A 17,910-nucleotide genomic window follows, 5' to 3' on the forward strand; every position below is an offset into this window, starting at 1 on the left:
TATTTTAGGATTTTAGATTGTTTGAGCAGTTTGAGCAATTTTTCCTTTTGTAGTTTTTCTTTAGTACATCTTTAGTAATTTTAACAAATGAAAAGTCATTCAGCTCGCACATTCAAAACAATCTAGAGTTCACTAAGAGATATTTAAAGATAAGACTGCTTTGCATGTGTTTTGTACAATGAATATAAATTACTGAAATTTAAATCACACACAGTCATTTTTCAATAAAATGAATCCCACAGATCTTTTTATATACACACTATGGAATGGGTGGTACATGTACTAACTGTGTAGCCAGATACTAACAGACACCTGGGAAAGCTCCCCAACTCCTGAACTACAAAGTATTAAAGATCTACTCTAAGACTCCAGCACAATTCCTCAGGCTGAAGATGTGGCATAATAAAACTAAGTTTAAACGGGGGTCATGTGCCCATAGACTTTATCAGTGGGACCAGATCGGAGGTCATCAATAAGTGCAGAAACAATTCATTTGATTCCATATTTTCATAATAAAACTTCATTTTCATGCAGCATTTCAGTTCTGTAAGAGCCTGTGGCAGAGTGTCCACCATAGCAAAGAAAACCTCCATTCATCATCCAGCCTTTTATTTTCCCCACTCTGGGATTACAGAAAATAACAGAAACAACAGTTGTTCCCCCCACCATACTTTTCTGGGCTTGACATCATATTGGCTAAACTCAAGACTTCTGTCGCCCTGACAATTATGCCATCCAGTAAATGATGGGTTAGTGAGGCATACCCAGTATATATAAAGCATTGCGAGTGAGACCCCATTTTCTTAAAGAAATAGCAGTAATGACCCTGAGATCTGATTCATTATCATCTTTAACCTCTCTTCACATCTGTTCATCTTGTCCTATTGCAAATAACTTTCTGCTCTTTGCAGAAAATGCTGTAGATGACGGTCATCATGGTTGCACATGAAAGCTAGTTAACCAGGTAACTGTGGTTATTGAATGGAACCATAAGAACCAAAAGTCACAACAGTAAAAACATACAAGCAGCTCATATTAATATATGTATGAGAAGTCATTGATGGCGACTTATCAGTTAAGATGTTATCCCTGTCTTTAGTATGAATGGCGGAACTCTGATGCCCTTCTCTCTCTCTATTCCTGATTGCAATTAAGAAGCCTAATGAAAAGCAGGATGTTGGTGCAGTTAGTGCACAACTTCACTCCAGAGTGACTGTATTTAAGACCCCTGGTGTCTGTTAGGAGATAACTGTTACTGAGCTCAAAACCAAATGATTGATAACAATGACAGGATGGCAACACAACATCAACAGGCTGCTAAAATATTTTTAAATGCCTTGCCTATTATTTTCAGTGTAATGACAGCATCACATTGTATGTCACCTCAGAACAGATAGGGAAGATAAGGTATGCCTGAAAGGTAGACATGAAAAAAATATAAATTCATACAAAATATAAAATCGGTAATCATAAAAATGAGTATGTACTCTGGTTTAAGTTCACAGATATATGTGAGCTAAAGTAGATGAATTACTTGTCTGGTTTGAAAACTGAAGATGACAGTTGAAGTGTTTTGGCCTTCTTTAGTCTAACTGTTGTTCATGTTTCAAATCTCATCTGAGTTTGACCTGATTTGTGTAGAGGAAGATGATTTGCATAACTTGCCCTGCCTCGCTGCTCCACACTTCAGTTATAATAAACACACTGCTCTATTACTGAAGGACTTTAGACAGTTGAGCTGTTTCTCGGTCTCTGACACACAGTAGAGAGCATGGCTGCACTGGGACTCCTCCTCTCCATGTTGGCACTCTGTATCCATGGTAAGAGTCTCTGGCCACTTTATTACTGAGAGTCACTTTCATTCCTCAAATATCCATATTCAACTCTTTATTGATTTGTGTTACTGTTCAGTAATTTATACTATAAGCTTAACTCTTGTTGTTCCCATTATAGCTGGTGTTGTTGGTGCTGTAAGGGCTGTTGGGCTGATATTGTGTGTTTTATTCCCAGGCTCCAGGGCTGACATCATCCTGACTCAGAGTCCTACAGTGGAGTCCGTCTCTGTAGGAGGGAGTGTCACTCTCAACTGCAGGGCCAGCAGCTCAAGCGCAAGCAGCTACATTGCCTGGTATCTGCAGAAACCTGGAGAACCTCCTAAACTCCTGTTCTACTCTGTGGGTAGCAGAGTGTCAGGGACTCCAGCTCGATTCACTGATGGCAAGGATGGAACCAACTACATGCTGAAAATCAGTGGGGTGCAGGCAGAAGATGCAGGAGATTATTACTGTCAGCAGTATGCTGAGTATCCACTCACACAGTGATAGAGACCCGTACAAAAACCTCCCTCACCTAAAGAGGAACTACACTAGTTTATGAACACGATAATAAGGTATGAAATGTATGACGTGGGTTTTTGAAAACAACAAACAGAATTCAGATTGAATTTTTTTCTGCAAGTCTTTCTTTTTATTTTAGGATTTTAGATTGTTTGAGCAGTTTGAGCAATTTTTCCTTTTGTAGTTTTTCTTCTCATACTACATCTTTAGTAATTTTAACAAATGAAAAGTCATTCAGCTCGCACATTCAAAACAATCTAGAGTTCACTAAGAGATATTTAAAGATAAGACTGCTTTGCATGTGTTTTGTACAATGAATATAAATTACTGAAATTTAAATCACACAGTCATTTTTCAATAAAATGAATCCCACAGATCTTTTTATATACATACTATGGAATGGGTGGTACATGTACTAACTATGTAGCCAGATAGTAACAGACACCTGGGGAAGCTCCCCAACTCCTGAACTACAAAGTATTAAAGATCTACTCTAAGACTCCAGCACAATTCCTCAGGCTGAAGATGTGGCATAATAAAACTCTCTAAATTTAATGAGGGGTCATGTGACCATAGATTTCATCAGTGGGACTACACTGGAGGTCAAAGCCTGAGACAGGAGTGGCCACCATAGCAGAGAAAACCTCCATTCATCATCCAGCCTTTTTTCCCCCACTCTGGGATTACAGAAAATAACTGAAACAACAAAAAAAGACTATTTTCTATCATGAAGAGCCCGAGCCCCCAACCCCCCCCAATTTTCTGGCCTTGACATTATATTGGCTAAACTCAAGACTTCTGTCGCCTTGACAATTATGCCATCCAGTAAATGATGGGTTACTGAGGCATACCCAATGTATATAAAGGACTGCAAGTTAGACCCTGTCTTCTTAAAGAAATAGCGGTAATGACCCTGAGATCTGATGCATTACCAACTTTAATCTCTCTTCACATCTGTTCATCCTGTCACATTGCAAATCACTTTCTGCTCTTAGCAGAAAATGCTGTAGATGACTGTCATCATGGTTGCACATGAAAGCTAGCTAACCAGGTAATTTTGGTTACGGAATGGAACCATAGCAAAAGTCACATTCTTTAGTCATGTTTGTTCATGTTTCAAATCTCATCTGAGTTCGACCTGATTTGTGTAGAGGAAGATGATTTGCATAACCGCCCTGCCTCGCTGCTCCACACTTCAGTTATAATAAACACACTGCTCTATTACTGAAGGACTTTAGACAGTTGAGCTGTTTCTCAGTCTCTGACACACAGTAGAGAGCATGGCTGCACTGGGACTCCTCCTCTCCATGTTGGCACTCTGTATCCATGGTAAGAGTCTCTGGTCACTTTATTACTGAGAGTCACTTTCATTCCTCAAATATCCATATTTGACTCCTTATTGATTTGTGTTACTGTTCAGTAATTTATACTATAAGCTTAACTCTTTTTGTTCCCATTATAGCTGGTGTTTTTGGTGCTGTAAGGGCTGTTGGGCTGATATTGTGTGTTTTATTCCCAGGCTCCAGGGCTGACATCATCCTGACTCAGAGTCCTACAGTGGAGTCCGTCTCTGTAGGAGGGAGTGTCACTCTCAATTGCAGGTCCAGCAGCTCTGCCTTCTCCAGCAGCTTAGTCTGGTATCTGCAGAAACCTGGAGAACCTCCTAAACTCCTGTTCAGCTCTGTGGGTAGCAGAGTGTCAGGGATTCCAGCTCGATTCACCGATGGCAAAGATGGAACCAACTTCATGCTGAAAATCAGTGGGGTGCAGGCAGAAGATGCAGGAGATTACTACTGTCAGCAATACTATGAGTTTCCACTCACACAGTGATAGAGACCCGTACAAAAACCTCCCTCACCTAAAGAGGAACTACACTAGTTTATGAACACAATAATAAGGTATGAAATGTATGACGTGGGTTTCTGAAAACAACAAACAGAATTCAGGTTGTTTTTTTTTCTGCAAGTCTTTCTTTTTATTTCAGGATTTTAGATTGTTTGAGCAGTTTGAGCAATTTTTCCTTTTGTAGTTTTTCTTCTCATACTTCATCTTTAGTAATTTTAACAAATGAAAAGTCATTCAGCTCGCACATTCAAAACAATCTAGAGTTCACTAAGAGATATTTAAAGATAAGACTGCTTTGCATGTGTTTTGTACAATGAATATAAATTACTGAAATTTAAATCACACAGTCATTTTTCAATAAAATGAATCCCACAGATCTTTTTATATACATACTATGGAATGGGTGGTACATGTACTAACTATGTAGCCAGATAGTAACAGACACCTGGGGAAGCTCCCCAACTCCTGAACTACAAAGTATTAAAGATCTACTCTAAGACTCCAGCACAATTCCTCAGGCTGAAGATGTGGCATAATAAAACTCTCTAAATTTAATGAGGGGTCATGTGACCATAGATTTCATCAGTGGGACTACACTGGAGGTCAAAGCCTGAGACAGGAGTGGCCACCATAGCAGAGAAAACCTCCATTCATCATCCAGCCTTTTTTCCCCCACTCTGGGATTACAGAAAATAACTGAAACAACAAAAAAAGACTATTTTCTATCATGAAGAGCCCGAGCCCCCAACCCCCCCCCCAATTTTCTGGCCTTGACATTATATTGGCTAAACTCAAGACTTCTGTCGCCTTGACAATTATGCCATCCAGTAAATGATGGGTTACTGAGGCATACCCAATGTATATAAAGGACTGCAAGTTAGACCCTGTCTTCTTAAAGAAATAGCGGTAATGACCCTGAGATCTGATGCATTACCAACTTTAACCTCTCTTCACATCTGTTCATCCTGTCACATTGCAAATCACTTTCTGCTCTTAGCAGAAAATGCTGTAGATGAACCATAGCAAAAGTCACATTCTTTAGTCATGTTTGTTCATGTTTCAAATCTCATCTGAGTTCGACCTGATTTGTGTAGAGGAAGATGATTTGCATAACCGCCCTGCCTTGCTGCTCCACACTTCAGTTATAATAAACACACTGCTCTATTACTGAAGGACTTTAGACAGTTGAGCTGTTTCTCAGTCTCTGACACACAGTAGAGAGCATGGCTGCACTGGGACTCCTCCTCTCCATGCTGGCACTCTGTATCCATGGTAAGAGTCTCTGGCCACTTTATCACTGAGAATAATTTTCATTCAAAGAATATCCATATTCTACATCTTACTGATCTGTTTTTCTGTTGATTTACACCCTAAGATTGATTATTGTTGTCCTTATTGTAGCTCAATCTATATGAAATGTAAAGGCTGTTGGGATGATATTGTGTGTTTTATTCCCAGGCTCCAGGGCTGACATCATCCTGACTCAGAGTCCTACAGCGGAGTCCGTCTCTGTAGGAGGGAGTGTCACTCTCAACTGCAGGTCCAGCAGCTCAAGTACAAGCAGCTACATTGCCTGGTATCTGCAGAAACCTGGAGAAACTCCTAAACTCCTGTTCAGCTCTGTGGGTAGCAGAGTGTCAGGGACTCCAGCTCGATTCACTGAAGGCAGGGATGGAACCAACTACATGCTGAAAATCAGTGGGGTGCAGGCAGAAGATGCAGGAGATTATTACTGTCAGCAGTATGCTCAGTGGCCACTCACACAGTGATACAGACCCATACAAAAACCTCCCTCTGTCAAAGAGGAAGTGCTCTGGCTGTTAGAGACTACACTGAGGTATGAATATATGAGTGAGTTTGTTTAGTTATTTTAAAATTATGTTGAGGATTTAAATTATCCATCATACTTTATGAAGTTTACAGTTATGTTCTATATTTTGACTAATTCACTCTACACCTGAAAATTCATGGGAAGGCATTTGAACAGCTATCCATTAGTTATTTCTTTTCCAAATTCATCTTTAATAAACAGTCCTTTAGCATATGCAAACAAAATAAAATCTAAAGTGTGGATGTCAAAACACATGACAGATAAGAACGCGTTTCCTACAATCTTACGAAATCCCTAATCTAAAAACACAACGTTGTTAAATATTAAAAGGAAAGATGAGTTCAGCATCCAAAAACCTTCTGTCCTCTAGGGAAACAGCTATACTGGATCTGCTATTACTGTGTTTGATGACTGAGAGTTATCCTTCATGGCCACAGACCTCACAACAGCAATGACTTTATCACAATCCTGCTTATGGCATTCTCCTTCTGCACTCAGGATATCATGAATTTAAAAAGTTGTCGACAAAATTGTATCAATTTGAATGAATAAAATATGCTGTTCTAATTTTTCAGTCCAAATAGTAAGAAACTGAATTTACAATGAAGACTGTTCACTCATTGATTTCAAAAGATATATGTAGTAGAAAAGTAAAAGTTCCTCACCAGGAGAGATGGTCACTGTCAGCTGTGAAACCTCCTGGCTTCAGTCCTGTGAGGCTGACAGACACCTGGAGAAGCTCTACAGAGTATGAACCCTTTACTCTGAGATTCCTCAGGCTGAATCTGTCAGATGTTTTACAGGCATGTGTATATGTGGGAAATGTAGTTGGGGTGCATGCAGTGTATTTTAGGATTTCATATTTTAGAGGGACCTTTAATGAGCCTGATTGTACATATTGCTACAAAAATGCACAGAAAACGTATCTGATTGTACAGCATGTAATTAATACACTTGTATTTTTCATATTCATATAATACTATTAAACCATGAGGATGTTGTGTAAATGTTGTTCACAAAAGTGTACTAACCCATTATTTTTAAATGATTAGCTAAACACCCGAATAAGCTCATACACTCCTGATCTACACAGTATGAAACCTTCACTCACTAACCTTTTAATGACGGTTCTCTGTACTGAGCTGTAAAGGTACTATGTATCAATGGAAAATGTGCTTGAGACTATTTGGATGCAATCTCTTACAACCGTAGAACAATCTCCCGAAACCAGATTGTTTGCCCTGCCTTCCTTAACTTCTTCTGTTTCTCCATATCAGTTTTCCTGCATTACAACACTATTCCACCATTCCTAATTTATGCTTCACATAGCTGGTCTCCCCTAACATTCAGCCAATGGCCACATATTTTCATTCAATAACATTGCAAATCCCTTATTTCCCTTTGCAGGCAATAATTCCATCACCATGCAATATGGACGATCATCTTGGTTGTACATGAAAGCTCCTATCTGTGAGATTAGTAATAATCACACTATCAGGGGATGAACCTCCACCCTGTGCCCTGTTACTGTATTTTCCCTCTAATTTCAGGTCTAACCACGTAGACCAAGGAGCACACGAGATAAGTAGCTGAGAAAATATAAACTTTATTACAACAATCCATAGAAGGTATAAAACATTCAGTAACCCAGTATCCCTTCCCGTAAAGCAAAATAACATCAATAGGCTGCTACAATATTTTTTAATTCCTTCCCTATCATTTTAAGATTAACAACAGCATTATTATAATAATAATAAGTATTTCAATATTTCAAAATCATTTTCGAAGGACTGTATTCACACCTACTGTACATGAGAATCCCATTCTTTGTGAAATAAATACTTCTGCATTGATGCAAATTTTGAAACTGCAAACTCAGATTCTAATATTCAAACAACTCACAGTATTTACACAATTCTTGATTGACGTGATACAGAACAGCTTCATCTACAGCTCTGATAATTGAAGGCTCTGATTGGTGGAAAACAGTTAGCCACAGCGTCTCAGCATTCTCCACTCCCAGTCCTCACAGCTCATCTAACGGTCTCCAGCAGGATTTGTATAGATGTCTTTCCTTGCTGTTGCACAAAGTAATATTTCCAATACTAATAAAGGATTAGGAAGTGATTATATAATGCCACTGATAGACACAGTACTACCATGTCTGGTTCTACCTTTGAATGAGGTACCGGCCAGAAAAGAATATTTAAAATATATTCAAACCCAGGAAACCGGCGATTAGGTGAAGCTGGAGACTGCAGGCATGAAAGCTCCACATATCTCTACTACAGAACCGAGAGACTGACCAAAGTAACTGACTGTTCCTCAGAGATGTGGGGCCAACCTAAGCCAGCCTAAACAAGTCCCTTCCTGTCTTCCACCATTTTTGGGCAAATCTCCCAGACTGAGAATTCTATTGTCGGTAGAATCCTGGATGTAAACCCTTTGTCATCGTGAAGCACCAAACTGAATGTTAAACAGGTTTATTACAGCTCCTTATGGAACTGTAAGATGCAATATTTTTGTATTAATTAGTTTTCTACAAAGTGTTTTGGAAATTCCACAGCATGCAAACCCCACTTGCCCACCCTCTCTACAGGCATCACCAATCCTTGTCTTGTGCTTTGTTTTAGTTCTGTCGTAATTTTACCTTTAAACTTATTTTAACCGAATGCAGGTTTGCCTCGTCATTTCATTTTCCACAAATGGTTTGGCTTCAGTGACCTGGTGTTCACACTTTCAGCAGTTCATCACTCCTATGTTTTCAGTGTCTGTGAACAAGTGACAGTTTGTTACTGTTTTTTGGTTGCAATTATAGTTTATAGTTTATTATATTACCAGCATACACAGGGGGTTCTCAGCACTGAGTTTGAGAACCTCTGACTTAAGATAAGTATGATTTACATGGTCCCCAGAAAACCATACTGTGCAGGGAGCATTTTTTTAAACAGATATTAGTATATGCACATATTTGGCATCATTATACCTTCAACTAGTTTGCTTTTGAGCTCTTCAGTTGCATGAATAATAATTATCTGTCCATTAGGGACATTGTTTTGAAGATTGAGAAAAAAAATACACAACTGCCCTCGTTCCTCAAATCCTTAATGCAACCCTTTCTAGCTGAGCTTACTATTGCTGTCATGTACACATATTTGTTTCCTAGCTAATATTTATACTGCTATCTCACTAATTATACTAATTACAACCATAACACAGAATTTACACAGCACTTTTCCCGCATTTAAAGTATCGTATTCAGTACAGTATGAATTATACCGTGTATTAATCGGTCTCATGTACTCCCTTGGCTAGGATGTTGTATATGTGCATTTAATGTAATTATGTTACAGTGAACTATATACGCATGCAATTGTATCATAGCTGCTGGCATCGCGACATAGAAACAAAATATAAATTAAACAGAATCAATGTTCAGGGTTTATAAAATGTCTTTTAACGCCACTGGTGAGGTTCTCCGTCGTTTTCATTCTCGGATAACATTTCACGTTAGACCAAATGAATGGATATATCGCCCGTTATCCAAAACGCACAAATTTTAATAAATGTCCTTTTGCGCTGTTATTTTTGTGTGACTTCTTCATGAATGCTATTTTTTCGACGATGAAGCCAGTTCACTAAAGAGCAAATCCATTTATTAGCTGAGAAAGGCTGACGTATTCTCTGTTTGTTGCGCAGGAGAGGTTTTTGTACGGGGACTAATAGGAATTGAATCACTGTGATACACTTTTGGCGGCGGCACCAGACTGGACATTGGAAGTAAGTGTCTTACCTTTTCAAAATCACATCCATGGATTGTAATGATTTACGCATGCATATTGTTTTTTTCCCTTTTCCAAAGCTAATTTCTTTCAATCCATCCGATGATGCTTAAATAGTGTATTTACATGCGTAGCGAGGAATATCGGCGAAGAAAATGTGCAAAACTGTACATTCGGTTTTCCATTCCATTTCCACTGTGTATTCAGACTTGCAAAAAAAGTGTGTTGAAATGTTAACATATGTTAGATCGGACGCTTTGTCAACGTCGAATTATATGTTACAGGCGTAAACGGATAGACCTGAGTCCGTCCTGCAAGTTATGTGTAGAGGATTCAGCGCTGGTAAACCCGTTTTGGAGAGACTATCCGCAGTAAAACGATTACCCGATGGTATAAGGAGCCGATTGGGTATAGACTTAGAGATTGGTTAGAAATAAGCTAGATTTTTTTCCACTTCTTATGTTTAAATATTGTTGTTGTCTAAAATAATGTACAAGTTTGGAGAAAAAAAGCTAAACGAACCCCGTTGTCACAGAAAAGTTAGAATGTTGCGAAATTCAAAACGGAGCAATTCGCCTTGTCAGTTCTGTTATGTTGTTGTTTTTTCTTTATTTTTCCATAATTTTTATCATGACCTGAACTTCATTATGCAAGTTTTTTTTCCACAGTAATGATGTATTTTGAACACATCATTTTATGAATGCATTTGTCTGCTTTTAGTTCCTGAAGGCTTTCTACAAAAGTGTTTAATAAATAATTAAAAAACTGTGAGTGAGGAGACTCTCTTGCTCTGACCTACAAAAATGTGTACTTTCCTATAGTCATGTAGCCTGTACGTGGAAATACTTATTTTCTGTTTATTTACCACTTACCATTCCATTTTAATATATTCTATAGTCAGATTGTGTTCATTGTGTAATTTATGTATTTCTCTCTTTAGTTAGTAAGATTGTGTTCATTGTGTAATTTATATATTTGTCTCTTTAGTTAGTAAGTTCAGACCAAGTGAGTCTCTTCATCATGTCCTGTAGTCCTGTGCAGAGAAAGATCCAGTTTTTCTTTACCTCTCCCTGACCCCGAACCTCTGCTGTTTCTCCCAGGCAACACCCGCCCAACGGTCACGGTCCTCCCCCCCTCTAGCGCAGAGCTGTCCACTCATAAGAAGGCCACGCTGATGTGCCTGGCCAACAAGGGCTTCCCCTCAGACTGGAAGCTGCGCTGGAAGGTGGACGGTAGCAGCAAGAGCTCGGAGGAGAGCGGCGGGGTCCTGGAGAAGGACGGCCTGTACAGCTGGAGCAGCACCCTGACTCTCACGGCAGACGAGTGGGCCAGGGCAGGGTCACTGACCTGCGAGGCCACCCAGGGCTCCCAGACAACAGTTACTCAGACGCTGCAGAGATCCGATTGCTCTGGGTAGACCACTTCAGACACTCCTGTGCAGAATGGCTAATTACTGCTTGTACTCAGCTTTTCCCTGTCTTACTGGTTGATTCCTTGCAGACTTTTAAGTGTGCTTTAAATTCAAGTTTTAAAACCATCTCCAGACTGAGGTTTAATTAGTGTAATAATTGGTGTGCTCTGTTTCTGTTCAGTAGATTTTTTTTACCCATTCCTGCTTTAATCCTCGATTGCTCATAATTATAATTTGACAGCAATAAAGATTTTCTTCTTAAATCATTAAAAACTGTTGTTCTTTTCTTTACTGAGACAAATATACCCTGTTAAAGCGGTTTAAACTAAGTGCAATCCTCTTCAATGTCAGTCTCACTCTGTGGGTTATATGATGATGAAATAAACAGTGTTTTAGTGAAATTACTGTTATATTGAAGTGACATACACCTCACCTCGGCATGACATTCATCATAAACTTTCAGCCTTCACAAGCAGTACATTTTGTATGTATATAACAATTATATGATAATAAAAAGAACAATACTATAAATAAAGTATAAATACATAACATATACTAATATTGTATAATAATCAATAATAATATAAATAAAAAGTCATAATAAAATGTATTATAGTGCTAACAATATAATCCTCACTTGAAAGATTTTTTTTGAAATTCCCCTGAGCATTAGTGCATGGAAACACCTGCTGGTACAACGCACCACTGCACCCCAGCAACTTAGGGCTATGTGATATAAGCCTGGGACTTTTCAGCACAGCTGGACAGTCAGTGCTGCAGCGCTTCATCCCTGTGCAATGTCTGGATGGGGACCCAGGACAGATTTCCAGAGCAGCATCAGCGCTTACTGGATGCTCAGGAGACGGCAATGGCAGCCTCACATGGGCAGGATTACGGTCGGGGTGAGAAGAGGGCAGAGACGAATTCCAGCTATGTGTGGTACTGGGAATTTAGCTGAACACTGAACGGGTATGGAAGACATTCGATTTGACTTAAAAGACTGGGGAATAGTTCGTTTGTGTATATGCAGTTTGGACAGACTGTTTATGTTGTTTATGCGTTCTTCATAGTCCTAGTGCCAACTGCGACACATGGACCTAAACTGTAACAGTCTGATTTAAGATACCATGCGTAGGCTGTACAGATCACAAGACTAGACTTGCAAGGAATCGTAATTAATGTGGTAAATGGTCAATTTAAGAGGCTTATAGAGATTTGAGCAGTTCAGCCTGGTGCTTCTTGATGCACTCTGTACTGTCAGCTCACACTAACCCCCTGGGGAATGGGGGAACATCTGGTGACAGTGCTGCTCTATTCTGGGAACAGAGGAACTGTGCTGTCCTGCCTATGCAAATATGAGTTTCACCCCCAACAGCACACAGTTTCACTGCATAGAAATCCCCTGGCCTAGGCCAGGTGTGTGGGTGTGGACTGGTTTCACTACTCTAAAGGGGGGAGAGGATTTTTTTATTTGACAAAATTGCAGCTTATTAATTAATTTCTACATGCACACATGTATCTTGAACAGGACTGTGAGTCCAGCTGTCATGCACTCCAGCTTATGCCACCAGGTGCTTCTCCAACCTTCAGATTTGAGTTTTAGCTCAGTAATCCTGTCATAATGTGTCAGAAATTAGCATGAAATTGAAATGTGATGGACGTAGTTTCCTTAAAAATGTGTAAAAAAAAAAAAAACTTCTATATTGACAAGAATGTGAATAAGAGGGAGGTGCTGAATAACTGCTCTGAGGAAACTCATTGTGGAAACTCAATATCCACCAGCTGCTTCATGTTCAAGAGTTAAATTTATTTGTGAAAATGCATAACTCCAGTAAACATTACATACATACAAGTACCAGCAGACAAAATTAATTCTATTAAGTCCTATAATATAACAAATAAATAGAATTACACACTGAAAACTAATTCTGAGGCAGAACCTAAGAGGAAAATGAACCAAAGTACCAAATCTTTGAGACTTAATAAAAACACATGCAGGGAAAACACATCCATATAATCACTTTCAGATTCAATGGAAGCGCATCTGAAGAAGCTCAGTCTTCCCTAAAAGTTGAAGTTAAGTTAAATGCCTGCAGCATTTGAGCAGGAGGAGGAGTGAGGACTGAGGAGTGAATGAACACTACTGCTATACTACTTCTGTAACACTCTTGGGCCTCTTTATAAAACATATCAATAAAGGTCCTGGGAATATCTGTACAAAACACATCCATAACACCAGAAACTATACACGTATATTTGTCAAGAGTCAAGAGTCAAGAGAGATTTTATTGCCAGCCCATCCATATACAAGTATACAGTAGGGTTGAAATAACGTTTCCTTGGGACCCATGGTGCTACATTCAGTCAATGAATAAATACACAAAACAATAAATAGACAAAATAACAAGACAATAAATAGACAAAATAACAAGACATTAAATGGAAAAAGTGTGGGTCTGTACTTGTACAGGCGCAGGAGGGGAGGAGGGAGCAGCAAGGAGTTGAGGAGCCTGATTGCCTGAGGGAAAAAGCTGCTGCAAAGTCTGGCAGTGACAGTACGGATGCTCCGGTACCTTCTACCAGATAGCAGGGGGGTGAACAGTCCATGGGACAGGTGGGAGGGGTCTGTGGCAATGCAGGTTGCACGCCAGATGAAGTGTTTATTGAAGAGTTCATCCATGGCTGTGAGAGGGACCCCGAAGATCCACTCAGCTGTCCTCACTATCCACTATTTGTGGTTATACAAAGACACACAAGGTGACTTTTATGTCCAATATCATGTTCTTCACATGTTAATCCAGCAGTGAGTGACCTCCTCATGTTGAGGGAGGCTGAGGCTTACTGTCCAGTTCCAAAATTTAATCACATATACATCCCTTATCACCAATATGTATTGCTTTACACCTTCGGGGGATTCCTTTTAATTACAGAAGTCAGGTCAATCAAGTTCCTTTTTCAGAAGCAGAGCCAGGAAATGAGTCAATGTGTTTCCTTTTACAACTAAAACTGAGATTAATGTCTAGTTTCCATTTGAACCATCAGTCATGTGTCTTCCTCACGTTATTAACTGCTGTTCTCATTGTAGTTTTTGTGTTTGTTGCAATTGCTGCCATTCTGTGATTTTAATGAATATAGTTGGGCCTAATTCTATAAAACACTAAGTTTATTTATTTGAATTTATTTTTGCTTTTTTGGTTATAATAATTGTTAAATTTATCAACACAATAAACACTGAACAATGAACACAACTATGCACATTACAATGATAAATGGAATGTCATTCATGTATTGCCCTTTATGTGTGTATATATATCTACTTATTTATCTGTATATATGTAGTTGTTGTATGTTTAAACAATTTATACAATAGTGAATAAAACTGTTATGATGATGAATGATGATTTGTGTCCTGAATGGAGGAGAAAAATCAAAAGCCTGATCATCCATTTTATTAAGGCAGCAATGCAAATCACTATTACGTTATGACCTTTTCCAACATGTGATTACCCTGCTCAAGAACAGGCACATGCAATTGAACAGAAAACATACAAATCCATCTGAACGTAAAGCAAAGCATCTGGCAAAGTCTGACGCATCATGTGCTAACTGCACCTTGTAAGTGACTTTATTTGTGCTTTAAGAGCCTACTGTAAAGTAGATTACTTTTTATAATGATGGCAAATGATAAGAAAATGGAATACTTGTTACAGTAAATGAGTGCATTAGCTGTGGTACAAACTGACATAAATTAAGATGCCTCAACTACCCATGGACTCAAAAGACTTTGTGTGACAAATAAGTAAAACACAGAGCTTAGTTCCTGAAAAATGATTATTAATATATGTAATAATTGTCTGGATCCCATCACCACTACACTTTCTTGGGACATTTTGCATATTTTCCATGCCATTCATCTTTAAAATTAATATAGATTTTTCTCTGAATCATTAGAATTCTTCCCTCAGAAAAAAAAAATGAGAAGACATCCTTTTGGAAGCGACAGAACAGAAAGAAGCTCTGGGTGTATTTGCTTGTCCCAGTATAAAGACCTGCAAATGAAAAGACAGGAGGAACTGACAATGATACAACACAGCAGCTGAACCAAATACAACAACAAATTCAAGAAATTCACGAAAATGTTGGTTATTATATTATAACTTCAAAAAGTGTTGATTTGTCACAGTTTAGCTCTCAACTGTGTAAACACCAAAGGGTTCTAAAGTGTTAAAGACACCTTTTAACACCAAGACAAACAAAAAAAAACTCCATTATATTCCAAGATGCTGCCAAAGAAAAACAATTAGTTAGGGACAGGCCCAGGGCATATGCCATATATGCTCTCATTTAGGGCACCGCCCATCACCAGACATGCCATGTGTCAAGTTTTAATAGGTTTTATTTTCATTGTGTTTCTCAATCCTACTCCTGGCAGCCCACTGTCCTGCAGATGTTCTGTCTATCCTTGCTCTACCTACCTGACTGAACTCATCAGTGGCACTTTTGATTAGCTGAGCACACCTGATTTAATCAAGCAGCAAGGATAGATAGAAGATATGCAGGTCAGTGGGAGGTTTGAGAAACGCTGCAGCCTAACCATTGTTCTAGGAATTGGCTCAGAAAACTAAAAGGATGCACACCATAGATGCCCCAGATAACAGGACACGAATAAACAGCGGCACTAATCAATCACCAGGCAATGAAAAAACCTATCGGAGCCCTTTACATTGCCTCATCTCACGTGCTGATCAACTGTTTGATGTTCGGGTATATAGAGGGGAAAGATGTTGCACTCGGGAGCACCGTCAGCACGGACTCCTGCGCACCAAGCCTACAGCCACGTGACTCCGTATAGGTATGTGTATTTATCGTCATTTGCACTATAGCATACTGCTTGCTGTAATTTTGGAGTTTCTAACTGATTGGGATAATTTTGATTTATAAAAGTATTAGTCTTAATCTCTGTGATTTCTCATTAGTTTAAAGACGCACGTAGCAGGATTTGAGGTTTTTCCGTAGTTCCTGCCTACCGCTCAAACACCGTTGATACTTATGCTCGGTCAGTCTTAAGTTTTGCACTATTCTGACGAGTCTGTAGTCCCTAGATCAGGGGTGTCAAACTCAATTTCATCCCGGGCCACATCAGCATTATGGTTGCCCTCAATGGGCCGGTTGTAGCCGTAAGAATATATAAATGTATCTAGCCTACTCTTTCTCATATTACATAATAGTCTCTGCATTCTATTACTATTAGTTTTAGAAATAACTTCGACCGAATGATGTTTACTTTGTGGTCATTAGGTTAGACCAACTAACATTATATTTCACAATAACGCCACTCTAAATTAATTCAATCCATTTTCTGTGCGACGACCGCAGCCCGTAGAGAGTGTAGCGTTAACTTAGCTGACGTTACCCGTTTCACCATGTTAGGCTAGGCAGCTGCATTAGGTTAGATTAGATTCAAACTTTGTCATTGTGCAATTCTGGGTTATGTCCCTTCCCTTACGGTACACCTGCAGTGCGCCAGTGTGAAATCGAACCTTTCAGTTAGGGGCCCTCCTGTTTAGTACTACGCTACACTGCCGTTCTGTGAACATCGGTTAGTAGGAAATTGAGTGTTTCATAAATCCAGTGTCGCTTTTTCAGAAGAGCACTTTGCCAAGAGCAAAAAAAAACATCTTGATTGACATTTCTAAATTGAATTACAATATGACTACTAATGAAATGATCAAACCATAAAGAATTATATGGAATTATATATTGGAATTATGGAATTATATGGAATTATATATATAATACATTCTGCATTTAAACTCGTGTTTTTTTAATTGCTTTGAAAAGAAAGTATCTAAAGTAAATGGACATATGTATAAAATAAATCCATAATCCAACTCTAACCTGCAATACGTTATTGTACGTGAAATTAAGATCAAAAGCATATCTTTAAATTAGTCAGCATTGAAATTTTTTGGCAGGGCAGACTACATAATAGCCTGCAAGCGGCAGGGACCCACAGATCTTCAAAGCAGCTTCCAACATACCCATACCTCCAAGCCAACTGTCTGTACATAAGGTAAAACATAAACCATTCATTCATGTCAGTATTATGTTGAGTCTGGTATGGTGGATAAGGTGAAATGTATGGTGTAGTTAATCTTAATCTCAGTAAGATGTGGCCATAAGTATGAAATTATAATGATTTGCTGTTCATATTTTGATAATTGGATATAGATCATGTGACATCCTCCTTAAGAAGCAGCATGGTGTTTTCCCCTTCATAAAACATCATCAAATTTTGACACCGTACTAACAGGTGCTTAAAAACAGTATATTCACTAAAACTCATAAAGACATAGCGTACTGAAAACTTTTACAGTAGTAGTCAAAAGTTCAGACACACCTGATTAAGATAATGGGGAACAAGCATTCAAAGACATTTTGATCTAAAGACTTAAGCGTAGATGCTTGGAATTTGTTACAAGTTTTGACTGGTACAGCATATGTGTCACAAGTATGTAAAATATAAACTAGCATAAACTATATGGAAGTTATTCAACTGAATAAACAAACATGTATATGAAACTTGGAAAAATGCCTAAATACTCCATAACCCTAGCAAAAATAACAATAAAATAACAAAATTAATGACAATAAATGACAAAAGATTCTCATTGAACACATCTGTATTGCTCAGAAATCCCAATC

At 38.7% G+C, this 17,910-nt stretch overlaps 1 gene segment (V, D, J or C); it reads left to right on the forward strand.

Moving 5' to 3' along the window:
• Window positions 1-1,771: 1,771 nt before the first annotated feature.
• On the forward strand, window positions 1,772-11,211 carry LOC118770672. The segment is given in 5 exon segments: window positions 1,772-1,820; window positions 2,011-2,293; window positions 6,450-6,471; window positions 9,759-9,792; window positions 10,895-11,211. Coding segments are annotated over 5 exon segments (705 nt in total).
• The last annotated feature ends 6,699 nt before the right edge of the window (window positions 11,212-17,910 follow it).

This window comes from Megalops cyprinoides, chromosome 23 (assembly GCF_013368585.1).
Source record: "Megalops cyprinoides isolate fMegCyp1 chromosome 23, fMegCyp1.pri, whole genome shotgun sequence".
Lineage (NCBI taxonomy): Eukaryota > Metazoa > Chordata > Actinopteri > Elopiformes > Megalopidae > Megalops > Megalops cyprinoides.